Below are 27,518 nucleotides of genomic sequence, written 5' to 3'. Positions count from 1 at the left end.
GCCCTGAGTGCGCTCCACTTTAGTCTGGAGGTCCAGCCAGGGCAGGGAGAGTCCTCTCCTGAATTTAGAGCAAGTCTTAAAAGCTGCAAGGCAGGGCCCAAGTTTTCCCAGCCAGCTAACAGCAGACAGATTATTGATGTCAGGTGCATGCAGGAGGGGCAATGAAGCAGTGGAAGGGAAGCTGGTGCACCCTGCCCTGCTGTGTGCCACCGCCATGGGTGCACTGTGAGCCTGGCATCCCAAAGGGTCTGCTGGCTTTGGCCCCTTGGTCCTGGGAAACTATCCGCCTGGATCCTTTCCCATGGAGGGAAGCATTAGGACCGATGTCCCACTTCTCAGTTTGACTTGGGCCTGGCACCTCAAGCCACCTACCTGTCCCCAAGGCCCGAGAGGGCTCTGGGCAAAGTTCCCCTCGAGCAATCCCCGAGGCTCAAGAGCCCTGGGTCCTGGGCCCCTGGCCCTCGGTGTCTATGCTCCACGCTGCTCCCACCGCCAGGCGGGGCTGTGGCCTCTGCACCCGAGCTGACCTTGGATCAGAGAACTGTTAGGCCAGTCCCGCCTCCCACGCGTCGGCTGGCAGGGCAAAGGGTGGAGTGAACAGACAGACAGTGGACAGGCAAACAGTGGACAGGAGATGGCTGGCTGAGTGTAACTACATTCACTGGGACAACCCATTGTTGGGGCAGGGACACGTCCCATAGCTGCAGACCCCGAAGCACGTTCGGGCGAACGTGAGGAAGGCGTGCCTATGGGTGGAATTTGGCTCGGCCATTTGGGGCCAACCCCCCAACACAGACAGACAAACCACCTTTGACCAGGAGACCTAGTGGGCCTCCGCCAGATGTAATTACACGCAGGCAGGTGCACGGCGCCAGCCGAGGACAGAGTGTGAAAGGGGCCCCTACTTGTATTCCTATAGATGACAGTTTCCTTTTGGGGACGGCCTCAGGGTGGGATTCGGAGCTGGTCAGCGTCCCCTGTTCGCTCTTCAGAGCTGCATGTTTTGGGGGTGGCTCAGGGACCTCGGGGGCTGGGGTGACTCCGCCCCGTGTCACGCTGGGCGGTCGGGTACTGCTGTCCAGGCTGTCCGATGAGTTGCTCAGGCCAGACTGGCTCGTCACTTCGCTCTTGTGGTCCTGGCTGTCCAGGTAGGTGTCCTGGGCAGACTCAGTACTGCTCTGGACTGTGACGGAGATGAACGGCTTCGACGTGGTGCGTGGAGGGACCGGTGGCGGGGTCTTCTTATACGCCACAAGGCATGATGAACCTGCAGGTGGGTGAAGGAGGGAAGGGGAGAAGGTGAGGCCCCCAGACCCCTTTCAGCCCTCTCGAGTCTAGCTCTGGCCTCAGTGAGGATTTCTGGAGCAGGAGACTGGGGATCAGACACAGCAATGACCAAGACAGACAGACCCAGGCCCTGCCCACCCTCATGCTGAGCCAAGGCAAGTCTAGTAGGGGCTGCCAACATGGGCCAAACACACCCTCCTCCTCTGGGTCCCACACAAAGGTACTATCCAGCTGGGGCATAGGCTGGATGGTGACAGCAGAGTGGTGGTTAGGACAGCCAAGGAACAGTTAACCTCACTTGTCCTCAAGCTCCCTGAGAGACCTACTACTCCTCTTCTCTGGTCTTTTTCTCCTACTCTACCTTCCCTCCACCCCGTTCCCTCTGCCTGGATGGCCCCCTCCGTTTGGTCAAAGACCAACACATCCTCTGGGGCCCAGCTACCCTGCTCCCATCTTGCCATTCCCACCCCTCCCCCCTCGTTGTTATGTGAAAACCAACACACCAGTCTGCCTCCGTCAGGACTCCCTGTTCTATACCAAGATTCAGGGAACCAGGATCTGCCATGGGTGAGACCTGGGGTCTCAAGAGTCCCATTCCGAGCCTGGCCCAGGGCTGGCCCCCAGCAGGGGCATGGAACACTAAAGGCCCCCAGCTAGCTTTGTAAATGCTGAACTTCTGGTCTGAAACAGAAGGTCCTTTTCAAATAGCAGTAGCTACTTGCTGTGAGAGACTGGTTCCTATCCCACAGCTTCTCTCAGCATCTTAACTCCAACTGCCCTTTCCCTGGTGAGGACTGAAAGGAGCCTCTACTGGGTGGGGCCCAGGCTCGAAGTGGGAGCCAGAGGAGTGACTTGAAGCCCTCCCTTCAAAGGGACTGCCAATCACAGTGATGGTGATGGCCCAATGGAAACCCCAGAATAAGGCTCAGTGCCACAGGGGCCATGGACAAGACCCAGCAGAATCCATTCATCTGCCACTATGAGATGTCACTAAACAAACCTATCAGAACAGCTAAAATAAAAAATGGTAACACCACCAAATGTTGCTGAGGATGTGCACAAATGGAATCACTCATACTTTGCTGGGGGGAATGTAAAATGATACAACCACTCTGGAAAACAGTTTGGCAGTTTCTTTTAAAACTAAACACACAATTACCATACAACTCAGAAACTGCACCCCTGGGCATATCTCCCATAAAAATGATAACAAGTTCACAAAAAACTTATACATGAATGTTCATAGCAGCTTTATGTGCAATATGCCAAAACTGGAAACAACTTAGATGTCCTCAATGGATGAATGGCTGAGGTCCACTCAGACCATGGAACACTACTCAGCAACAACGACAAAAAATGAACCACTGATTCAAGCAATAACTTGGGTGAATCTCAAGTAAATTATGCCAACTGGAAAAGCAATCTCGAAAAGTTATATGCAACATGATTCTATTTATGAAACATTCCTGAAATGACCTCATTATAGAGATGGGAACAGATTAGTGGTTGGTGGGGAGACTAGCGGGAGGGGGTGACGGGGAGGCTGGAGGGACTTGGTTATAAAAGGGCGACAGGTAGGATCATGACGGGTGTGAGTTGATGGAAGTTCTGTAGCTTGACTGTGGTGGCGGCCCTTTGAACCTGTACGTGATGAAACTGCATCGGACTAAATACACACACAGGTGACACGAGTGAAACCAGTGAAATCTGAGTAACACTAGTGGGTTGTATCTATGTCAATATCCTAGTTATGATGTTATACTACAGTTTTGCAAGATTTTACCATTGAGGGAAACTGAGGGTGGAGGGTACACAGAATCCCTCTGTATCATTTCTTACAACTATATGTAAATTACAATTACCTAAAAATAAAAAACCCATCTACCTGTTCATCTGATAAACATCTATTAAGCTGGGTTCCAGGAAAGCAAGGAGCCCTCACCAGCAGAGAAACAGCTGTGACGCAAATGCTTCAACAGCAGCAAAAGCCACAATGGAAAAGCCCAGGACCCAGAGCCACATTTTGTGCTCAGCAGTCTATGTGACTAAGTGCTCTGGGAGCTCAGAGCCAACAGCATTTGATTCCTACTCTGCTTAAAACTTTCCAGTCCAGCTTGGGGATCCCCCTGGACAGACACACCCACAATCTCTGACTCCCTAGTCTGAGAAGGGTGAGGCACAGGCAGGAGAACAAAGGCAGCAGGGCAGGCAGGAGGCGGGGCTTCAGTCCACGGGAGAATGACCCTCTAGGCCGCACCCCATGGGAAAGGGACAGTCCTGCTTGGGAAGACGACCTCCTGTGTTCAGCTGGCCGAGAAGCGCAGGCTGACAGCCAGAGTTGGGCCATCTACTGACTATGCTTAGCAGCTTTATGATTTTGTACTTTACTCCTCACAGTGACTCTGTGAGGTGGGGATACAACTGTGACTGCTTTATAGATGGGGCACATGAGGCACAGAAAGGTTGGATAACTCTCCTAGAGTTGCCAACAGTAAGTGGCAACCACATGGTTCAGCTGCACAGCCCACCTCACTCTGCTCCCTAGGCCCTGGGCCCCTCCCTGCTGGACTGGAGCTTCAGGTGTCTGGGGCCTTCACTGACCACTGTGACCCCCAGCATCCTGCTGACCCTGGAGCCAGTCTGCAGGTGCATGTCCAAGCTGAGCCCTGACTGTTGGGGGAGGAAGGGCCTAGACTAAAGGCAGAGGCCTGGTTTCCAGAGCCCAACAACGACTCATGCAAGTCCCTGCTGCCTGCTGAACTATTCATTGCCCTTAGCTGTTCAGTGGGGGAGGAGTTCTAACCAGGTGACAGCACAGCATATTCACACAGCCCTTGACTAACTCAAAGTGTTTTCCCATTTATGCTCTCATCTCATCTCCCCTCATTGTGACGGAAAGAAAGATTCCTGCTCTGAATCCCTTCTCCTCACTGCTTGAAATTCTACTATTTGAGAGTCATTCCTTTTGTGGTGAGGATCCAGAAGCCAGAGGGCAGCAGAGAACCAGACAAGCCTGAGTTCAGATCTCAGCTTTGTCATGCAGCAGCTGCGCAGCCACAGGGAGTGATAACATAGGCTGCAACACAAAGGTGAAGGTTCACACAGCCCAGGGTCGGCAGGGCTCTGACCCGTCTCTAGTACAGGAGAGGCCTGGGCAGCGAGGGGGAGTGGTGAGCCAAAATTTTATCACTCCCCAGCCGCTGATGGGGAGGCTGGACTTGTTCTCTGACCAGCTCAGGGGCAGTTTCCCCCAAGAGCTGGACACGCAGAGCAGCCTGTTGAAGCCAGTGGCCACCAGAGCCCAGCAGAGACAGGACTCACTGGGGATTTTAGGATTCATTTGTTTGGTTGGCCTAATTATCCTAAAGAAGTAGGGCTTCTGTGGAGTTTTCTGCCCCAGATCAGAAGAGTGAGGCCCCAGTCTGCTCAACATGTTTAGGTGGGGAATATCCCCCTAAAGGGGGTGACAGTGAGCTTGAAGACCTAGAACTGAGCCCTAAGCCTGGCTGGGTCTGTGGGCCCCCAGTCAAGGTCCTTGTTCCCACCTGTGGTGGGGCTGACGCTGGCCTGGAGGAGTCCAGTCTGTGCGGGGACCCACCCTGCCCCGCCCGGGAGATAATGGGACTGCCCAGATCCAGGGGTCTGGACAGAGGACTCACCCTTCAGCCTCTCTCTCAGGGTTGCTTAGGCTGGGGTCCTGCTGACGCACACTCAGAGGCCCTGAGCCCTGGCTGAGGCAACCCCTCAGTGCAGAGAAAGTGAACTAGAGAGAAGCCAGGCCAGATGGCCAGATATGATAAGAGGAAAAGTGAACTTATCCTGGATTCTCTATGTCTCTGAGGGCACAGGTCACAGCCAGACAAGTGGTGTGACTAACAAAGAAGACTGAGTGGCCGACATCCCTCAGCTCTGAGCACTGTCCCCCCAGAGCAGGGGATGGGGCCCAACTACACGGGTCAGCTCTCCTTTCAAACATGTGAAATGCCAAGAAATACAGGCCAACACCTTCCCCTGCGCCTTCGGACATCACAATCTAGCCACTTAGTGTTCCTTACACCAACCACACTTCCTCCCACCTTGGGGCCTTTATACAGGCTAGTCTCTCTACCTAGAAAGGTATTCTCAGCTCCTTACATGTTTCAAATGTCACTTCCTCCAGGAGGCCTCCCCTGACTGCCCCCTCCCCTCCATCACCCAGTACCTCCATCAGAACACCTGTCACATTTGTCAGCAGCTCATCTAGGCATTTACTTGCTGATGGTTACAGCCCTGGGGTGGTTGGGGAACTCTGTCTGTCTTGGCACAGCAGGTCGCATCCCAGGCCCAGGGTAACATCTCAAGCATAGAAAGCTCTCAATAAACTTTTGCTGAATTAAGAAAATGAACCTCATCATTGCTACAAAAACCCCTCAGTTGCCAAAAATCAAGATTTAACCACAGTGAAGGCTCCCAACACTTTAGTACCCAAGGTTATAGCCCCCTCCCAAATGAGAAGCCCTCTCTGCTTGGTCCCACCCGTCCATCCCTACAGCTTCATCTCCCACCCTTCCACACCCTTAGCATGCTCTTTCCAGCTCCAGAGAACAACGCACCCTTTCCCAAACACACCACACTCTTCATGCGCCAAAGCCACTGCACATGCACTGTTTCTCCAGAACCCCTTTTCTCATCCTCCATGCTTCTCATTCTCTGGTCAGTCCCTCCCTCTCCAGCTTTTTCTGGCCCAGGCAGAGTCTGACCCTCTCCTTTCTCTGTGGGCAGCTAGAGCACTTGGGGCTGTGGCCACATCTCCAACTGAGAGTGTATCCCCCGAGCGTCAGCAGCCAGTGTCCGGCCCAGAGGGTGCACAACCATCATTTGCCAATTAAACTTTAGAGGGAGGCAAGCACCTCTGAGACTCAAGATGTTGGACCTAGTCAGGGCGTGACTGCAGCCCTCCCTGCCCTTGGGAGACATTCTATGTGCCACAGTTCACATCAATACAACATGTGGGTCCAACTCTTTGTCCAGATACTCTGGAAAACTTTCAGATTTGCCCAGGAAACTTAGGGCTGAATGGCACTCCAATGTGACTATCTCCTCCAGCTGGTCCTTGTGCATATTTTCAAAGATCCTGAGTGAGGCATCGGCTGAGCCCCAGCAGTGTGTGCACACTGAGCTGCCGCCCTGGGGCCACATGCTTCCCTGCCCTGGTCTTGGCCATGTCGGTCCCTCACGCCAAGGCTCAGACAGGATACAGTTGTGTTATGCCATCGGCCCCCGGCCACCGGCCCCAGACATCCAGCCCAGCCTCCCTGCTCCACAGTGCACAAATCCTTGCTTCTTCTAACTAGAAGCTCCCTTTGTCTCATTTCTGCCTTCTGCCCAAGATTTTATCCAGCAAATTCTATTTACCAGATCAGAGTGAATTTGCTTCCACACTGTTTTTTTAATGTCAGGGTATATAAGTTGGCCAATCAGAGCTTAGATGCTGAGAGGAGTGGCTGTGGCTTCAACTCCCCAGAGATCTGGAGGACACAGAGTAACCTGTCAAACCATGCAGCTAAATTGGGCAGCTCACTTGTGCGCTATGGTAAAAACAGAACTCAAGGCTCCCGCCCACCCAGCCTCAAATTCCTTCCTCCTTCCCTGCTTCTTCCCCCAAGGCAGAGGAAGCTGGGAGAGAATTCCAAGCAACTAGGTCAGGATTGAGAACAGACTGCCCTCTCAGAGCCACTTTCCTGTTGATGGCCCATGTGCCCCCCACCCCGGGTCAGCCTGGAAGTCACCACCCTTACTGTGACTTAAGAGTTAGCAGCATCAAACTTTAATTTCAAACTCCAGCAAGAGGGACTGGTAGCACCTCTCACCCCAACGCCCTCCTGGGGATCCTCCCCACTGCCTACAACCTGGGGCTTCCTAAATGCCTCTCCCATCCCTCCCTTCTCCCTCATCTAGAGCCAGTCTCCCCTAGACTCCCCACACTGCTGCTCCCTGGCCCCCAACCTCCTGTCTTGCCTTTCCTGTCCTTCTTCCACTCTGGTCAGTGGGCCACCTGAGGAATCCAACCATACCACTGCCTCGTTTAAATGGTGCCACCACCTACCCAGAGGCACTGGAATAAACACTTCAGTGGGGGAACTCAGGACTGCTAGAAACTGCACCTGCCTCAGACCCGAAAGTCCACAGGAGCCAAGAGGATACAAAGGTGATACCCTGGGGAAGACAAAACCGCAAAGCTCAGGGAGTCCTGGCTCCGCCCTTAGAGCCCTGTCCAGAAGCCAGGATTCACTCCTGTTGGTAAGGATTCCAACGCTAACCTTACTGAGCAAGCACTCCATGTACAGTCGGTCCTTATTATTATCCACGATTCTGTATCTGTAACCTCCAAATCAATACTCTTGGGGCTCTCGCTTGCAGACATGCACAGAGCTTGAAAATCTGAGTTGTCCAATGCACAGGTTCCCAGCTGAACAAGGTAACATTACCTTTTTCGTTTCAGCTTGTACTGTAAACGAGTATCCTTTTCCTGGTCTGTTTAGTGTTGTGTTTTCACATTTTTCTCGGTTTTTTTGGTTATTGTTGGTGGTAGTGATTTCTGTCTGAAATGGCCCCCAATCATAGAGCTGAAGTGCTATCCTGCGTTCCTAAGTGCAAGAAGGTTGTGGTGTGCCTTATGGAGAAAACACACGTGCCAGACGACCTTTGTTCAGGTGTGAGTTACGGTGCTGTTGGCCAAGTTCCATGTTGATTAAGTCAACAATATATTAAATAAGGTGTCTTTAACAAAAACCTTGGTGGTTTCTGTTGGTGGTTGGTGGAGATGCAGGGACTCTGTATGTCCCACAGGAGCAATGGTTCAGTATTTGCTAAGTCAGAGTTTGAGAGACATTATGAACATAACAATTGTGAATAACAAAAATGGACTGTACTGTGGCCAAATGAATCCTCAGAACAGGCATGTGAGGTAGGTCTGCCAGTATCCTGTTTTCCAGATGAGGCTCACAATCCTTTGAGCAAAGGAGTAGGGAAGGACAGCCTAAGGCATGGGAAGACAGATGCCAGTAGGGCCCAGCCTGGCAAAGTGGAATTTAGATAATTTAGCTGGTGAAGAAAAGACAAGGGGGCCCGAGAGAGGGCTGCCTCTTCTCAGATAGGGTCCTTGGTTTCCTGGGGCTGCTTGGACAGTGGTGACAGTGGTAACAGTGGTATCTTCTTCCTGCCCGCAGCAGAGCTCACGAGGTCCCTTCAAACCGGCCTGCAGTCAGAAGGTTTTACCACAAGCAGACCTGATGGCAGTGGGAGGGTGTATCACTTTCTATCTCAGTAGCCCAGCACACTAGGCAGCTCTGCATAAGGTGCCAAGGCCATCTCAAGCTGAGTGTGTCCAGAATGAATCTGAACCTCTCCTCCCCCACGTCAGCCTTGCTCTCCTAGAGAAGGGACCCCATGCAGTCAGTCACACTCCAGAGGCCTGGGGATCCTCACCCCACCTCTTCTTATGCCTCTCCCATCTGCAAGGCCTTGTCCCTCCCGCACACAAAAGCACATGTCACAGAGCTGGGTTTCTTCTTCTTCTGGAGAGAAGGCCTGGTCTAGGCTGCACTTTCTACCCCCCGGCCTCCCTGCTTTGTTAGTGGCCCAACTCACCCAAGATCACTCTCCAGACAGGAGCCTGAGGAGTTTTTTAAAAGTACAAATTGGATTACTGCCTCCCTTTTCTAAAGCTTTTCAAAGGTTCCCCACTCCATGAAGTTGCCTACCTTGGCCTACAACAGGAACTGGCCCACTCCCTTCTCCAGCCTCAGTGCCTGCACTTTTCCCTCGCTCATTCCATTCCAGCCACACCATCCTCTTTGCTATTTCTCAAATGCTCCAAGCATGCGCCCACCTCAGGGCCTTTGAGCCTGCTGTTCTCTTTCTGGGATGATCCCCACCACATTTCTGCACACCTACTTCCTCCCACCCTGCTCTCATCTCAGCTTCCCATTCAGGCCTTGGCTCAGGGGTCACGTTCTCAATGAGCCCCCCCCCCCCCCCCCCGCCGACTGCCCTGCCTAAAGCTGTTATTCCTTCTTTGAGGGCCTTGTTTGTTTCATCAAGCACTGATCAACTTACTGCTTCACTTGTCTTTTGTCTCTCTCCCCTGGCAAATAGAGATTCTGAGTATCTAATATAGATTTCCGAAGAGTAGGGACCCTGAATACCTTATAAAACCATAATGCTTTCCCTGTACCAGGCTCAATATATGGCTGGGCTCAGTAACTATTTGTTGAATGAACAAACAAATCCCTACTTAACAGTTGGGCAGACTGAGGCTCAGGAAAGCAGAATGATTTACCCCTGACTCTTGAGTTAGAATCTAATGTCCAGTGTGAGCACTATGATCTCCCTGCAGGTCAGCCCCCAACACACACACACACACACACACACACACACACACACACACACACACACACTACAGGAACACAATCTGGTGAGAGGTAAGGCTTCGAGCAACTCTACTTGAAGTTTGGCAATGAGGCCATAGGGACAAGAGCTCAACAAATCCTAAGCACTGGGCATCAGGAACAGTTTGAAAAATAACCATTTCTGAAAGGTGGCAGAGAAAGCAAGCAAGCAGTGCTTCCAGCAACATCTTCCAGGCACAGAGTATCATATGTACAGATTTAAAAGAATCATGACCGAGTGAGCCCTGGGCCAGGTACTGCTTTACTCCAGACACAGGCCTGGGAGGGGAGATAATTATCACCGATGTTTTATAGATGAGAGAACAGGCTTTTAGTTTTTAAGAGTGGCAGTGTAGAAAAGCCTGCTTTGGGAGGCCATGGTGGGCTTTGTACCTTGCACAGGGTCTAGTCCTTCCTGGGCCTCAGTTTCCCCAGCTAAGTGGGTTGACCCTGAATGGGCGTCACAAGTTTAAACAACTACAGGAGACCAGGCATCTAACTCCTCTGGCCCACAGCTGTCATGTGGAGACCTGGGTGACAGAAGCCAGAAATCTGGACTGAAGAATAAATAAAACCTCTAAATTTAAAAATGAAGTTAGTTAATTCAAAGTTTTAAAAACACTGCATAGGTATGTGTCTGCCTGCCAGCGTGGCCTGGGGCACACAGGTCTGTGACTGCTCAACAGCTGCCCTCAGACCTCCAAGCTCCCTGAGCTCCAGACCTTCTCCCCCTGCTCCCTAGGAAGCCTGTCCACAAGAGCCGCCCCCTCGGAAACCTTGAAATCAAGGCAGCAGGAGGCCCTTCTGGTGGTGTCTCAGGTCTGCCCGGAGAAAGAAGAGAAGCCCCTTCTGGTCGTCACGCCAGGTCTGGTCGCAGGCTCTTGGCACCAGGGCGAGGTGTTGGGGGGGCCCCATCCAGAGCACAGATGGCTGCCTCCCTTCATGGGCCTGACGCAGCTGCTTGAGAGGGACCTGCTTGGTTGCTGGGGCAACACCCTTTGCCCCCTTCCAGAGACAGCTGCTCCTTAGAAGCCCTGCTCACACCCCAGTTGGGGACAAAGATATGAGGAGATTCTGTCCTGGTATGTTCAGGCCAGAGGGGCTGGAGGATGGGTTAGGCAATGCCCTCCAGATGGACCCACAGTTCAGGTCAGCTGGTTCTCTGAGGACAGGAAGCTGCAGGGCAGGGGACTTCACAAGCTCCAGGGCATCTCCCCTGACCGAGGGCCAGCTATGAGCCAGCCTAGCATGAAGAGCTTTAACTGTATCAACTCTTTCCCAGGCCTAGCAGTCCCACTTCAAAGAGGGAAAAACTGAGGCTCAGGGAGCAGTGAACAGCCCAAGGTCACACAGCCAGGATCTGAGCTCAGGCTTTCTGATTCCAGAGCCAGCCTTGTGGCTACTGCTTCACCACACTGCCCAGGGCTGGAGTTAGGTGCCACCTAGCAGGGCCTGGCTGAAATCCTGGCCAGGCCAGTTCCCAGTCAGGACCCTATTCCTGGGTCCTCAAGCAGGGTTTGGCAATTTCCTCTGAATGGGTTAGATGGTGGCAGCCTCTGGCTCTGCTGGCCATGAGGGCAGAGGCCTGGGGCTCCAGACCAGAGCCCCACCACTCGAAGAAAAAGGCGCTCTACCTGCCTGTGACTACTGCCACCCACTGCTGCCCTTCCCCTCCAGACATGTGGTCCCAGATACTGCGACCCTCTCACCAGAAACACCAGAACCTCTGAAATGGGTGTCTGACAGCTTCAGAGCAGAGCCCAGAGAGGTGAGGCCACTTGTCCTAGGTCACACAGCTGGGACTGGAACGAGGATGTGGGGAGCCTCCAAATTCTAGGGTCCAAATAGATAGCTATTCCAGTGATTTTCAAACCAGCTTCTGGGGGCCCGGGGAAAACTTTCTGATTCCCTCCCCAGGCCAGGTCCCTCAGAGCAGCTCTGTTTTCCTTTTTTTTCCTCCATGTGGAATTCTCACATGGTATTTTGAGACCCACTAGACCAATTCAACTCCCTCATAGTACAAATGAGGAAACTGAGGCTCAGAAAGGCAAATGTACTCCCTGAGGAGCAGGTGGCAGAGCAGGGACCTTGCCCAGGGCTCTGAATGTGGGTGTGTTCCCTGTCCCCCTGCAACCTCCCTGCCTCTCAGCCTGGAGACCACCAGCTCCAGGCATTCAGGGAGGTACCCATCTGTGGCTGAGCCCCATCTCAAGTCCCTGACCAGGGGACCCCAAATAGCATGCTGTTTTCTCAAGAAACATTTCCACCATTACTGCAACCATATCCAGTGAGCAACCTGTCAGGCAACATTCACCCTCACGTCCGTCCTGTGTTGGAATCTGCCGCAAACGTCCTTTTATGTATCCCCAGAGACCTGCCGCAGGGTTAGCCCTGCCAGCAGCTGTGCTGAGGCCCCTGCCCTACCCCCCAGGACACCTTATTACCACCACCCCTGGGAGTCCAAGCTTTAAAGAGATGCCAGCTTCCAAGCAGCAGTTACTGAATCATGATTTTCTTGTTGTATATTAAAGCTATAAACACTAGAAGGGGGTGCTGACAAGTAGGAGAAAGTAGCCAGAGTTACAGGGCTGTATGGCTCCAGTGCAACACAAAAACTTGATGGGTACAGCCCTGCTTGGCCTTGTGGGGGAATGGGGTGGGGTGGAGAATCTAATATTTGTCTTTTCAAATACTATTTGGCTTTTCAAATACTGGCTCCAGCGTGTGAACCTCACTGCTGTCTTTCCAAAGCCCTAGGATCCCAGGAGCCCAGCCTGGGAAGTACTACTTAGAAGAAAGAGCCTCAAAAAGCCACCTTCACTTCTGGAGAGCTGACGTCAAACCCTGGTGACGGGTCACAAAAACCTGGGTTTTTACAAGCTGTCACAGGCCCCTGCGTCCAGTATGCAAAGCCAGATGCTGCCAGGCCCCGTGCACCTCGACTGCTGGCCTCTTTCATCGTTCTGAATGACCAAGCGGATCCCAGAATAGAAAGATGGTGCTAACAGGCTCATTCACTGTGCCTGGAGTGACAGGTGGCATATCGGGTGACAGAGCCAGGAGCCAAGAACCCTGGGCGGCTAAGAGATGGGACAAAATGAACGGTGCAGAAGTGAATGGGGAAAACCGTGAGTTCAGCTCAGGTCAGCCCAGGCCAGGCCGCCTGCCTCGATGCCAGGCCTGCGGAAAGGGACACAGGAAGGGAGAGGGCCCAGTCCTCAGAGCTTATATTAAGATCCTGAGTTCAGGATCCCAAGTTGCACAATTACACAGGAAAGCAGACATGTAGAAAAATGCCTAAGTGACTCCAGCTGACTGTAGACACGGTCTAGGCTGCACTAACAGAGGAAGGCGCAGGACCAGGGAGGGGGCAGCCCCACTGGACTCTGGACAATGCTGTTGGTACTGTTGGCGATTATGGACAAGGGACAGCGCCAGACTGAAGCCTGATGAGAAGGGGGCAATCTGCACAGGGAGAAGTCTCAAATCCACCCACCCCTATCCCATTACAATAAGTGCTGATTTACAGAAGGGAAGCCACACACTGGGCCCTGGGTGTGCGGGTGGGCACTGGGGACCCAGGAGAAGTCCTTGTCAAGAAACTCACAATAAAAACTACTGACTGGGCGGAGCCACGTGCAGTACTGCAGGAGAAAGCCTGGAACTGACTGAAAGTGTTGTGATTGATAGTGAGGGCTGTCACACACTTGCCACAGATGGGGTGTGACATGTGCACCATGAGCCGTGTCTAGTCCAACACGAAGGAGGGCTTGGAGAGAATGGAACAGAGGCAACTCAGAAGGGCACGGCTACTATCTTCAGAAACCTAAAAGACTGACACATAGACACTTGGTCCAGGTTGTCACAGTACAACCAGAGGGGCGACAAAAGGGGTGTTCAGGGGGAGCAGATTTTGCCTCATTATAAGGAGGCACTTCCTAAGGGGCAGAGCTGCTGGGAAGGCGGCCAGCTCGGCCGGACACAGGCACAATGGATGCAGGGAGGGACTCAAGCCCCCACAGGTGCGCCTTTTAAAAAGACTCCTTCCAGGCATGAGATGTTCTTTCTTTGTCTGCCTACTTCACACCCAGTTCTGGACGTGACTTTAGACTTCGTTTTGGTGTGTGACATTCATAGTTCAAAATTTTTTTGCCTCCAGAGAATCGTCATGAACAAGTGAGAGAGAGAGGAATGTTCAGACAGCCTAGCTACAGGGGAAATGACATGAGGACTAACTCCAGGGCCTCAGACAGCACGGTCAAGGCTTAAAACTCCTTCCTCTGGGAAGTCTGGGCAGGACAGAGTCCCTACCTGAGATGATAAACCTGTCTTCAGAATATGAGACCAGCTGACACTTGCTAACCCTGCTGTCCACCCACCCTCCTAATACCTACTGCTGGGTTACAGACATGGCCTTGTAGGTCAGGAGGCCCTGCGTCTGAGCACTGTTACCGCACTCACTGTATGATAAAGGCTCCGATGATCTCACTCTCACTCATCTGTAAAATGGGAACAATTCTGGCTTGCCCTGTCCACTGCCCTAGGGCTGCTGTGAGAGTTTCTTGGGAAGACAGGTGGGAAAGGGCTTGGTAGGTGAGGAGTTGTCATTACAATTGCTTGAAGGGCCCTTGTGAGCAAGGGGCCCTCAGAGCAGACACCCAGTCCCAGGCCCTCTGAGAACTCTGTGGGCCAGAAGCTGGGGGTTCCCGGCCTGGGGCAGAAGTGAGGAGCCATGTCCCTCCAGGGACATGTCCCTCCAGGTGGGCAGCTGGGGTCCTCAGACAGGGCACTGAGGACCCCAGCTGCCCACCCACTCCATGCCACGCTTGCATCACCATTCTAGTATTTTAGGGTAGTGTCCTCTGGTGTCTCTGCCTTGCCAAGCACCCCTCTTAACTTCTCTCTGCCACCCTCTTCACACCAACACCTCCTGTTCTCAGAGTCCAGGCCTTTGCACCTGCTGCTCCCTGCCTGCAACACCCCTTCTTCTCCCTGATTTTGCCTCCTCCTTCAGGTTTCCATTCCAGTGGTACTCCCTCCACGGCATCCTGACTGTCCAGGACTGTCCCCCTGCACCCACCTGGTGCCTCTCACTGGGTCAGCCCCCCAGGTTTAGATGTGCTAGAGGCCTTGGCCATCACACTGCTTTATAGGTCTGTTTACTTTTCTTCTCCCCTTAGACCCTGAACCCTCTGAAGGCAGGGACCACATGGTTCCCATACCTGGGGCACCCAGAAGGGGTGCCAGGCGAATGCCTGTTGACACTTATAAGGTAGGACCCTATCCCTGATTTCACCCCAAAAGTGGTACATGCCTGCAGGAAGACCTTGAGGACACAGCAGCAGGGGAGAGTCTCTGAGGGGTGACTTGGCAAGCAGAAGACAGAGGCGCTGGGACAAGCTGTGACTACAGGTTTCCCCACTCATGCCCCCATGTCCCTCCCTACTCGATTTTTCTCTCCCAACCACCTCTAAAAGCTCATGTTGACATCTGGGAAGATCTCTTTGAAAGAACACCTATACAAGGGAAGGTCGCCAACCCCCCAACCTGTCCACAGAACCCTGCCCCAACAATGGCAGTGTGAGACACACTGTAAGGACTGGCTGAACATTAGTGGCTAACCATCACAGTTAATGGTGTTTATCATCTGCTCAGGAATTGGTGGCTATGGCAGTGGCCCAGCCACTGTCTGAGGTCCTCACCCTGCATCTTATATTTGATCCCCACAAGATGTTTTCACCATCTCCCCTTGTGCTGCTGAAGCAGAGGCTCAGAGAGGTTGAGGGATTTGCTCAGTGTCACACAGCAAGTCATGTTCTATCTGCTAAACAAGAGCAAACCCTCCAGGTTTCAATCTCCAGAATACAATCTTCACAGCACCCAGTCTCACAACAAAAATACAAGTTCGCTGACAAGGAGACTGACACAGACATTCCCACAAAGCTTAGAAGTCACCGTAGAAAGACAAGTTTGATCTCTCCCTTCTGCTGGCAGAATCTGAGTACACTTTTACACTTCTAGAGTACACTTTTACAAAGACCCCAAGCCCAAGCCAGCATCCCGAAAAACACTTGAAGAAAGCAGACTTCACCTTGACAACTTCTAACCTCTGGGAGCTGCTCTGCTCGGATGTTTCTGTAAGCATACTAATCACCTCCCCAGGTTTCGGGCTGTCCTGACAGGCCCTTTTCTGCTCTCACAAAGAGATCTGTGACATCACTTGCGCCTCAAGTGGTCCCTTCCCCTCCCAGGACACCCATCTGTAAAAGCTGGGCACTGCACCAGGTTGGGGATGGCACAGGTTCCACTGGGTGTGCTACTTCTGGTTGACTGGCAGTACCTGCCTGTGTTCAGAAGGATCCTGAAGTTGTGGCCAGGCTCCACACAGCCACCACGGGCACTGGAACCAAGGCTGCCTCTGTAGGAAAAGCCCTCCCAGGAGATGAGCAGCCTTTCAAAAACTCTCCTGTAACACAGCCACATAGAGCTTGGAGTTGCAGTGTTCATTAACTTGGAGAGTTAACTACAACAGTTCATTATTCAGAGATACCACCCACTTCCCCTTTCAAATATACCTCCTTAAAATGTGCTAGTGAATGAGGAACCTGGAATAGTCAAATTCACATAGACAGAAAGTAGAAGGATTGTTTCCAGGGCTGGGGGCAGGAGGGAATGGGAGTTTTTGTTTAATGGGTATAGAGTTTCAGTTTTGCGAGATGAAAAGAATTCTGGAGATGGAGGATGGTGATAGCTATAGAACAATGTGAATGTACTTAATACCACTGAACTGTGCAGTTAATATAGTTTAAGTGGTATATTTTTGTTATATGTATTTTAACATAATTTTTAAAAATGGGCTAGTGAAGAGTCCACTGAGGAATTCTCTATAAACAAGCCCTAGCTATCATATTGCTTTGATCTTTTTCACCCCAAATCCATGAGTCACAAAATAAAATATTTAAAGCTACTTTAAGCATGAATTTTTTTAAAATTTCTTATTTGAGTTAAATGTATTTGTGAGCAGGGGCTGATTTATAATCTGCCTACAATCTCTTTCCTGATATTCAGGAAACAGAAATAAAACAAATAGAAAAAAATTCAAATAGAAAATTAAAAAGACTGGAGGTCTACAAGGGCAGTGATGGATGTGTAAGTATCACAGATCCTTGGAAAGAAGCTGGATGGGAGACTGTGTGGAAATTTAAAAAAATTAAAAACTTTAAAAAAAACTCTAAATACACTGTATAACATTACAGAAAATAGTTAAAAAGTCATTTTAATCTCATTGCCTTAACGCAATTACTATTATACCATTCTACACCAAAACTTTTAAACCGATCTATTCTGGAACGGCAACCTGGCTAAAAAAGGAATAAAAACTTCTGCTTTGGCCTTAGTAACTAACAAAGCAGCTGGTAGAACAGAAAGAGCAGTGAATCAGGACTTCAAATCTTGATTAAGCTGTGTGACTCTGGACAAATCATTTCACCTCTCTGTTCCATCATTTCTAAAAACAGCAGTAACTCCAACTGGCCTCCCTCAGCAACAGAGGCAACAGGCAGGGCTTTGTGAACTGTGAAGCAGCAGCAATAAACAGGGTGTGCTAAAGACACCTTTTCTCGATGACTAATGATCAGTATGAGAACCAATTTAATAAAGGTAAGTACTTGGAAGTTTTGATGTTAATTTTAAAACAAAATCACTTGTACTACTTTCATTATCATACCTCTGGCTCCTGGCTGGGTGAGCAGACCCCTCCAGACATAACCCATACCTCTCCCAGTTCCCTCAACACTCCACACCCTCTCCACCTCACGGTCTTGCCCCCTGCTGTTCCCCATCTGCCTCCTTCCCATCCTCCACCTCACCTTCCCTGAGATGCCTCTCCCATTCTCTCTGAATAGGTGCCTCTCAGCAACTATTTGTTTCCCTCAGGGCTCTTACCTCACTTAGACAGTACCTTGTGTATCCTGCTTGGATGGGGTCTCCAAGCTGGACAGAAGCTCCATGAGGAAACAGACCAAGTTTGTCTTGTTCCCTCTCCTCCCCTGGCTCAGCACCTGGCATGAATGGCTGATTGTTTGGAAAGAAGTGGAGGTGGGTGAGGAGGAGCTGGCTGGGATGGACCCAAGACCTCGTCCCCTGGACTGTTCCCACGCGGTGCTGCGCATGCCCCATTTGAGGAAACTGCTGGGGCAGCAGTAGCACTGGCAGCCCTGCCTTGATAGTGCCCGCTCCTCCAACCCCCGCAGGCAGACACCTCCTGACTGCTACCATGCCCCGTGCAGGGCAACAGCCACGTCATGAAGCGTGGGAAGCTTGGGAAGGCAAGGAAGTTCCAGGAGAGGCTGGAACTAGTAAATGTATTCACAACACACTCAATAGCGGACTCCTCATCATGGCCCCTGGTAGGAAAGTGCCCCAGTGGGGTGATGACCCTGCAGAGATAAACCCTGGCTCTGTGTGCCTGGTGAACTCTGACAGCTCTGGGGAGACTTTTCTAGCCTGATCTCAGCTCCCCAGACTCCTGGACGGCTCACCTCTGCCTCCCCTCCCCCACCCTAGGTAGCCTCTCCTCAAAATCTCTATCCACTTGGAGCCTACCCAGTCCCTGAGGTCCTGAAGGTCACCTCCTCTCTAAAGCCTGCCTTAATTCACTCCATATTCCCCATCAGAGCCCCACATTCAAAGAGCCATCAAATGACTGACTCCTCCAAACACCCCACTTAGTCCACTGACATCTTTCCAGGCATGGGACATGGACAGTCTTTAAATATTTCCAGTCTTCTCTCTCCCCTTGGATATCAGTAAGAGCAGGAGCTAACATTTCTTAAGTGCTTCCTCTATAGCAGGCATTGTGCTGAGTGCTTTACACACATTCTCCTGTCCTCATGCTGTAACTTGTGTCAGGTAATATTATCACCTCTATTCTACAGGTAAAGAAACTGAGACCCGAGAGATTAAGCAACTTGCCAAAGCCTCACAGCTCCAGGTGGCAGCCCAGGATCTGAACTCCGGCAGTGTCACTCCAGAGCTATGCTCTTAACTACAAGGCTGCAAGGCCTTTGGTATGTGGGCTTCCATACACAGTTGGGCTTTATGAATGCTTGTTTCTGCATTGTGTGGGAGCAGCATGACCAGGTGTGGACCATCGATGCAGTCACTCAACAACAACTTGCAGATCACCGTGTGCTCAGTGTGTGCCCTCAGGGAGTGGACTTGAACCAACATAGCTCTGTGCTTGGGGAGTTTAGGATTGTGCAGAGAAGAGGAGAGGTAGACAAAAATCCTATTTGTTGAAGCAACGAAATTGTTACCATATCTACTTTGGCAAGGCTGAGGATTTCCTCAGAAAAAGCACAAAGAAACAGGAACTTGAGACCCCAGTCAGTTAGACAACAGCTAATCTTTGAAATACACAAGTCAACCAACCAGCGTGTTACGATACTTTCTTGGTAGCTTCTGAGGGACCAAATCGATCTGACTAAATAGCAGAGCTTGAAGGAACTGGCTCCTGCCGAGAAACAAATGGGGAATCCGAGGTCCAGAGCTGGGAAGGGTCTTGTTGGCAGCCACCTATCAACTCAGCAAGAAGCATGGCTCCTGCTCCCCCATACCCAGTCCTTTCCAAGTCCCTGGATCTGGGAAAGGAACCAGGACAAAAGGCTTTTAGGTCATCTGGGTCCTTAAGAAGAAACCACCAGGGGTTGAGGTAAGTGCCCACAGTGGCTGAAAGATTAAAAGTTTTCTTGTTGGAGACAGGGCCCTAGCTCTTACCTTCAGGGAGGCTGGAAATGTTCTGTGAAAGCTGAATTCGGGAGGCCAGGATTGATTTCCCAGGCCAACACAGGCCCAGCTCCAGCTCAGCCCTGTCCCGGAAGGACGGGAGTTTAAAAGGCTGCAGCTCCCCACCTGGGGCCACACCCGAGTGAGGCTTACTTTACTAGGGAACCTGTCGAACTGGCCGTCTCCCAGACAGTGGCTGGCTGGGCCAGAAGGCCACCGCCCGTCTACAGCCTGGCGCCTCTCCCCGCGGGGCCCCGCCCGGCCCCCACCCCAGCCAGGCCTCCAGAACAAGGGTGGGAACCGGTGTGGAAGAGGTCTGCTTCCCTCCTAGTGAGGTAAGCTCGGCCTGGGTCCCCCAGGGCCAGGGCCAGGCCCAGCCTGGGCTGGGTCTGAAGCGGCCGCTTCCGGCTTTACCTTTTTCTTTCACTTTGGTTTTTTTTTTTTTTAACCCCAAAGTGAAACTAAAGACTGGAACGATGTGAGAAAGATGGTGAGAGTTAAGGCCTGGGAGGGCTGAATATCTGGCTTCTAATCCTGGTGAGGCTGTTGACTCACTGGGAAACTCAGGGGAGGAGGCCCTCAACCACAGGCCTTGGTTTCCCCAATGATAAAACAGAAGAGAGGAGCTAGGCGAGTGATTTAAAGTGTCATTTTAAACTAGAAAAAATGATAGAACTTCTCCTTCCTCATCCCTTCCACCAACGAGGACTGAAAAGAAGCTGCAGAAATGACTGGTAGGGGACCCTAAAGGGCCTTACTGTTGGCTTCTGGGAGAAGGCAAAATTCTGGCTGCTGTGTGGAGACCCTGCTCGTCTCCCTGACTACCTCTTCCCAACCTGTCAACTGAATTCCTTTATCCGAGCAGGCCTTGGGACAAAGCAAATTCAGGAAGACCCTAGGCACGAGCCTGACCCTGTCTTGGCATACAAGAGGTGACACTCACCAACAGCTGCCCCAAAACTCATAGGCTACCCAGGACTGGTCCAAACTTCACTCTGCTGACCCCAGGGTGCCTAGCACAGTGTCTAGCTGAGACCACTGTAATCTGCTTTATGGTGTTTCCCCACTAGCTGATTTACCAACGCTTCCTACTAGGCCTGGTAACATGAGAAAGGCAGGGATGAGTCTCCCTACCCCTCAGATGAGAAAAACCAAGGCTCAGAAAAGTACGGGGACATAGTGGCAAAGCCAGCACTGGATTCAGGAGCTCAGTAAACATTTCCTGGATGAATGAGCTCACTAGCCCAGCTGCTGCCAAGCAGGTGCAGCATGCACAGAGAAGCGCAGGAAGGTGGACACAGTAGGGGGAGGGTGTGAGGGAGACTGACATCTCTCCCTGGAGATCAAGTCACAAACAGGTCCTAAGGTACCTATTAACAGAACCCCTTCCCCCTCAGCCCTGGCTCCACTTCTGACGTCCCTCCAGCCCATTTCTTCCCTTCATTCTTCACTTTCTCCCATCTGCACCTTTCTCTGGAGACATCTCATTGGCTGAGGATTTTTGTATGACACTGGCCAACCCCCTTTCCCTCTCTGGGCTGGATTAGAATACTCAGGTTCTTAACCAAGGAAATGAACTTGAATCCAGAGACAGGGACAGGGTGCTTTAAAAAATACATAGATTTTCAGAATGCAGAAGAAGGCAATTCGAAAATACCTGACAGAATTTTAGGTGCGTAAATTCTACTTGCAGGAATGGCTCCTAAAGCGACACATGTACACGGACAGGTGGGGAAGGGTGCTCGCTGCTGCACTGCTCCTAGTAGTAAGGCTGGGAACAACCTAACATTCTTGAGTAGAGGACTGTCGGGTGGTATCTCTGTCAATGGAGTGCCATGCGGCCATGGAAAAGGAGGCCATTGATCATGTGTGCCCATGGGAATAAGCTATAACAGAGACAGCCTTGTGTGAAGACAAGGTACAGAACAGCAGACAGTAGGTAGAGAACATATCACTATTTGTGTAATAAAAAGGATGTACTACCATAGCTGCCCGCACATGCAGAGTATTTCTGGGAGGAAACATCTAGACTGTTCACAGTGATTATCCAGGAGCCTAGGTGGGAAAGACACTAATTTTTTCACCACTTTTTTTTCCTACAAAGTTTGAAATGTTTAACCACATACATGTATTGCTTTCTCAATAAAAGTACAATTTTTGCACATAAAAAAATAACTCCAGCAAAATGTAAAGAAGCTTCCCTCTAGGTCTTAGGCATCAGACTCCCTGGAAGCAGGGCACAGACACCTTGATTTTGAAGTCTCCTCAAGGGCTGCTGGGTTAGGCTTGTGGAACAGGCAGTCAGCCTCAGAGTAGATGGAGGCAGCCTGGACACCACCGGGCTCCATGCAGGGGAGAAAGCATCAGGGAAGACTCAGGAAAAATTTGGCCTAAAGGCACAGGAAAGATTTGAAGAGGGATTTGAATGTTGAACAGGTACAGCTGTGAGGGGAGAGTTTCTACAGGAAGGAAGGCTGGTAAGACAGGGGAAGGGGAAGAAATGTCTCTCTCAGCATGGGATCCTGGCAAATTCCTTCCTCTCTGCGCTTGGTTTCCACTCATGAGATGTGAGGAGGCAGAGCCAGAGTCTTTTCCAGACTGATATCCTAAGATCTGCCTTTATTTCATCTCATTTAATATTAAAGGAGGCAGGGAGGGTCCCCAGCTTAGCACATGGCCACAGGGCTCTACACCTGTGCAGACTGTAATCAAATATTTGGAAGCTGCAGAAAATTCAGGCCAGGATCTTAGGTACAGCAGTCTTTGGGCGATTTCCTCCCCTCTGGGGAGGAGCAGATGGTCTTCTGATGAGATGCCCTTCCTCACTTTCTTGTTAATAATTAAGTCATTCTTGAAGACCTCTTTTGTCACTTTTGAAGTTCAGTTTGCAGAGACTTCTGCCTTGGCTTGTTTTACTATGATGCTCCAGGCTGAAGGCTCATAGGCTACAATAGTCTAGATCTAAGCCACAGGCAAAGATTACAGGGGCTGCAGTGGAAAGAGCCCAGGAGCGCTAGGGTGGATCCTGGCTAGACCTGATGATTCTGTGGACTTGGACAGGTGAGAAGCTAAGCCTCTAAGACTGCTCTGCTTGCCACTGTATCCCCAGGGCCAGCTCACCACCTGGCACACAGCAGGCACTTAGTAAATATTCACTGAATAAACGAACAGCTCAGCCAGTGAATCCCAGAGTGATCGTGGTCAAATCACTTTCTGGAAAACGAGGGTGACAAGCTCCCAAGGTTGTATAAGGGTCTCCCGAGATAAGGTGGATGAAAATGCTTTGCAAATATAGGCTACTCAAACATTAAGGACCCAGAACCAATGTGCTGAAAACAAAGTAAAAGGCTGAATATACACGGGAGTGATAAAATTTACAAGAAAGTACCTGGCGAATGGTAAGGTGTTAGTAGAATGAATTACTTCAATTGAGAGAGACAGCACAGGTTGCTCTAGTTCACTGTTCCAATGTCTAAATGATATTTCTCAGGCTGTGTCTGTTCCAAAACCCCAAATCCTTCATCAAAACCTCTGTCCTGATTTTGGTATGAAAAACATCAGTGCAGTTACAACTGTACCCTGCATATAGCTGGGCTCAGAGTGTATTTGCCAAAGAGACTGGCATATGGATTGTGAGGGGTTTTACTGGAGAAAAGAGGGGAGTGGTGTGAGCAGAGCATGGAGGCTGTGCCTGCCATGTGGTTTGCTCTGCCTCATGATCCCAGGCCAAGGCCCTGCTCAAGGGGGCACAGAGAGGAGAATGACTGGCCATCAGTTTCCTAGCTGTACACTGCGACCAACCACTGCTGCTTCCCCAGGGTAGCCACTTAGTAAGTACCAGTCCCCTTCCCCTTCTCTCTGCCCACTGGGTATCCCTGGCTGCAGCCTGGGATACGGGAACTGGGCTCCATCACCTGGCTCTCCTGTGCCAAGAGCACCTTGGACAAGTTCCTTCCTGCCTTTGTGGGTGACTGATTCCTCTGACTGGGCCAGGAAACACCCTATGTGGTGGGGGCTGGCTGAGAATCCCAGTGGGCCCAGTCATGGACGTGCCCACTGCTGGACTAGACACACACCAGACCCAGCTCCAGAGGCTGCTCTCAGCCTGGCGAGTAAAACTGCTGATGTGAAGGCCCTTCAATTCACTGACTCTCCCACCTTGAAGAAATTCTGAGTTGGCATCCAGTCCCAACCTTCCAGGTCTTCAGAAAGCAGGGGTTTGTGGGCTTTAGGGCATGTATTTCATGTCCCCAGTTCAAGGGGCAAGGAGGCTCAGATTCCTGGGACCCTAACAGTAGAAGATTCCTTCCCAAGAAGCAAAGCTAAATTGTGGGAAGAGCCAGCATTCACAGTCAGCCTTGGGCCTGAGTCACGTGTTCTTTATCTGTAAAGTGGGGATGGTAAGTCCTCCTGCCTTGGGCTTGTTGTAAGGATTTCATGACAGCGCCCATGGAGGCCCTGGCACAGAGCCAGGCATAGAGCAGGTGTACAAGCAATGTGCTGACTGTTATTTCCTGCTTAAAGCAGCAATACCCAACATCTTTCCTGCTGGCCCACCAGGCCCCTGGCTGGGCTTTCCTCAGGGAGCACAACATCCTCGCTACCCCAACTGGCCCTTCCCACTCCCACAGGCTCCACCCGAACCTTGCCCTCTCCTTTCTTCTGGATGCTTGCAAAGCTTCCTCCCTGTCGTCATTTTCATTCATTCCAATTCACCCAGCCTGACCCATCTTGGAAAAAATCCCCTCAGTTGTGCTACCCCTGCTCTAAAACCTTCTGTGGCTCCCCTATGCCTCTGCTTTCCAGCCCATGTTCAATGCTGCCTATAACCTCCAGGCTCCTCCCAGGTTTCTCATCCAGAGCCCTGATGCATCAGCAAAACTAGTTTACTCACTGTTTCCACAAATATGTGCTTACCTTGTCCAGCCCTCCACCTCTGCTTTAGCAGAACCCATTCCCAAGAATGTCAGCCTTAAGGTTGGTCTCTGCAAATCCAGCCCTCCTCACAAGGGCTCTTGTTTCCTCTGGCTCACGCTCACTTCTTCCTTCTCAGACAATGCTTTTCTTCAGTAAATGCTTAATTACAGACTGTCACACAGTCTCTCATAATTGTAGGCCTTGTTTCCCTTGTCAGACCGTAAGTTCCTGGGGCAGAGGCCCTGTCTGTCTGGTCCTTCCCATTCTTTCGGAGCCTGGCCCAGGGCTGAGAGGGCAGGTCTCTGGTCAGAAAGTGTTTTCCAAGCCCAATTCAGCTCCAGACTGAGACGAGTCTAGCTCCAAACACTAGGGACCACTTCTCTTGTCCTTGTCCTAGTCACTGGCCAAACTATCCTCCGTGACGCAGCTCTCCCCAGGGCGATTCAGGCCAGGGATAGAGAAACGAGGGAGACCTGGGTAGGGAGGCAGGGCTATGGTTCTCACCTGGCCCTGACACGGTCTTGTTCTGGGATCCTAGGCATGTCCCTGCCCCTTCCCCTCCCTGGGCCTGCTTCTTGCAGTGAAACAAGAAACAGTAACGTTCAAGCTCTACAACATGGATTTCATTTGTCTTTAAGGTAGCCTTGTTTCCAGGAGTTCCAGGTGGGTGAGGAACCAGCTGATTCCAACACAGGTGGAGGGAGGGGAGGCAGCCACAGCCAGGACAGGGAAATTTGGGAATCTGAGAAGCATTCACACCCTGTACACCTCGTTAAACTCATTAAGTTCCTGTTGTCGACTGGACTGCATTCCTGCCCAGGTGTTCCATTCCATAGCCCTTTACCCTGGCCAGGTCCAACAGTGTCTGCTGAGGGCTGAGCAGGGGAAGGGTAACCTGCTTCTGGAAACCACCAATCCTGCCTGAAACAATGACCATGACAAGCGGCGAGTCTCCTCACCTGTAAAATAGGGATAATACTGGGACCCATATCAGGATTGTTGCAATAATGCAGTGCGATAATGCCATACACCACTTAGCACGGTCCCGGCCACCTGTGGATGGCAGTGCAGCAGACACATTCCCACTTCCTGAGGGGCCTTTACGACATAAATTCTCATCCTCAGAGCAACCTGCGAGGAAGGTATTTCCATCCCAATCTGACAAGGCAGAAAACTAACGCACAGAAAGTCGATCAATCCCAGGTCACACAGCAGGGACAAGCCAAACTGTAATACCAACCCAGGAAACTCTCAGTTCAGCTTTCCCTGGTGTGCAGCCCACAAGCTCTCAGCGTCAGACTCCTCCAGAGGGCTGTTTTAAAAAGCTGATTCCTGCCCCTAGACCTGACAAATGAGAATCCCTGGGGAGAGAGAAACCCTGGTGAGGAACCTGAACTTTATAAAGATGAGGAACCTAAATTTTACATTTGAGGAAACTGAGGCAAAGAGAGGTAAAGTGACCTCTGAGGTCACACTTCCAGCAAGTACAGACCTGGGACTGAATCCACAGTCTGACGCCAGAGGAAGCAATCAGAGACTTCCTAGAGGAGGTAGCATTTGACAATGTGGGCCTCAAAGGGAGAGGGGCACCACCTCGGGGGAGGGTACAGCACAAAGGCTTGGAGCAGGAGAGGCCAGGCAACAAGTGCTCAATGCGGCTTGTGCTTCCAGATCCCTGAGCATGAAGAAATATGTATGGAGCCACCTCTGCAGCCTTCCCCTGAGAGCCCAGAGAGGGACACTCCTGAGCCCATCGGAGCTTCTGGGAGGAAAGCCTGCTGTGTGTGGGGTCTACAACCAGCAGGTCTATGGCAGTGGCCCTCTGGGTGTGTCTGGCAGCTGCTCAGGATGAGAAAGCCAGGGAAGGTGGTGACTCAGTCCCTACCCAACTTCAAGATAGTTCCATTTAAATTTGAGATGAGCTCAGAAGCCAGGGAAACGTCAAGCAAACCATCCTTGCAGAACAGATGCCAGATACAGAGAAGGCGGCCTGAGGCGTAGGCTACCAGGCAGCAGCAATCAATTTGGAGCAATGCTGCAGGTTGTGCGAGGAAGAAAAGTCAAAAGGCCTGGGTACAAGCCCACTCTGGGCCCCCTATTCTTCATTCACCTGTGAAACAGGGAGAACTCCACAGGCTTCTGACTTCCCCCTAGGACTGTTGTGAGGAACAATGGTAAGGAAAGAGCCTGGCAGATTACACAACATCTCCCACAGCAAGTGAGAGATTAGGGGATTACTGCTATGATTTACTAGAACAGCCAGAAGGTGCTTTCCTTGCTACCTGAACCCCAACCACAGCAGGTGAAGGGAAAGGCTGGACCTCAGTCTTGTTTCCACAAAGAGAAAAGGGACCCAGATATTGGGAAGTGAAAGTTTACATTCATTAAGTACCTACTGTGTACTAGGTGTTTTTTTCTATAGAATCTCAATCCTCATTAGAATCCTGCAGTGTAAATATGATTATCTTGAGTCCAGATGAGGAAATACAAGCTCAAAGAAAGTAACGTGCTCAAGATTACAAAGGAGTGACTGACTGATGGAGACCAATTAAAACCAGGTGTTTGTGGCCCGAAAACCCACACTAACTCTATTCCCTGGAACAGTTTGTTTAAGATGCTGAACATGTCTGGTATAGAGGCCCAGCTCAAGCACTGCCTCCTTCTGGAAGCCTTTCGGATCCCTTTACCTAGACAAGATCTCTCTGATGAAACCCCAGAGCACACCATCAGGATACATCTGGCAGCACTCAAAACATTCTTCTTCTTATTTTATGATCAAGCACACTTTTAGCAGGATGAGATTAGGTACAAAATACATTTCAAGTTCATTACTCAAATACTTTCGAGTTTCATTAAAATCCTCAAATGTCAGGGCTGGAAGCATCTAAAAGACCATGACATCCAACTTCCTCATTTTTTAGGAGAAATACAGACAGAAGAAGACACTTGTCTGAAGTCACACAGCATCTCAGCACCAGAGCCAAGAACAGAAACTTGGCATTCTGCCTCACAGAATTTCTTTACGGATTCCATGATTTCCGATTCAGGCTTAGGACAAGGATTACTATTCTCACTTTACAGATAAGGAAGCTGAAATCC

The 27,518-nt window shown here is 51.1% G+C and overlaps 1 protein-coding gene across 6 annotated transcripts in view; it reads right to left on the bottom strand.

The window, feature by feature from the left end:
* The window catches only part of DLGAP4 (DLG associated protein 4), a 176,064-nt gene that overhangs the window by 27,452 nt on the left and 121,094 nt on the right, over positions 1-27,518 (bottom strand). For 5 of the 6 annotated variants that reach the window (XM_032462246.1, XM_032462243.1, XM_032462244.1 and 2 more), the window contains one exon: positions 906-1,267. In XM_032462246.1, the coding sequence (XP_032318137.1) occupies positions 906-1,267 (362 nt within the window). Of the gene's footprint in view, positions 1-905; positions 1,268-17,676; positions 17,741-27,518 lie in introns of those variants that run through there. The other variant, XM_032462247.1, reaches the window with a different exon arrangement.

The sequence above is a fragment of the Camelus ferus genome, chromosome 19 (assembly GCF_009834535.1).
Source record: "Camelus ferus isolate YT-003-E chromosome 19, BCGSAC_Cfer_1.0, whole genome shotgun sequence".
NCBI lineage: Eukaryota > Metazoa > Chordata > Mammalia > Artiodactyla > Camelidae > Camelus > Camelus ferus.
Note: the sequence above shows the minus strand (reverse complement) of the source record. Positions and strands in the feature narration are given on the sequence as shown.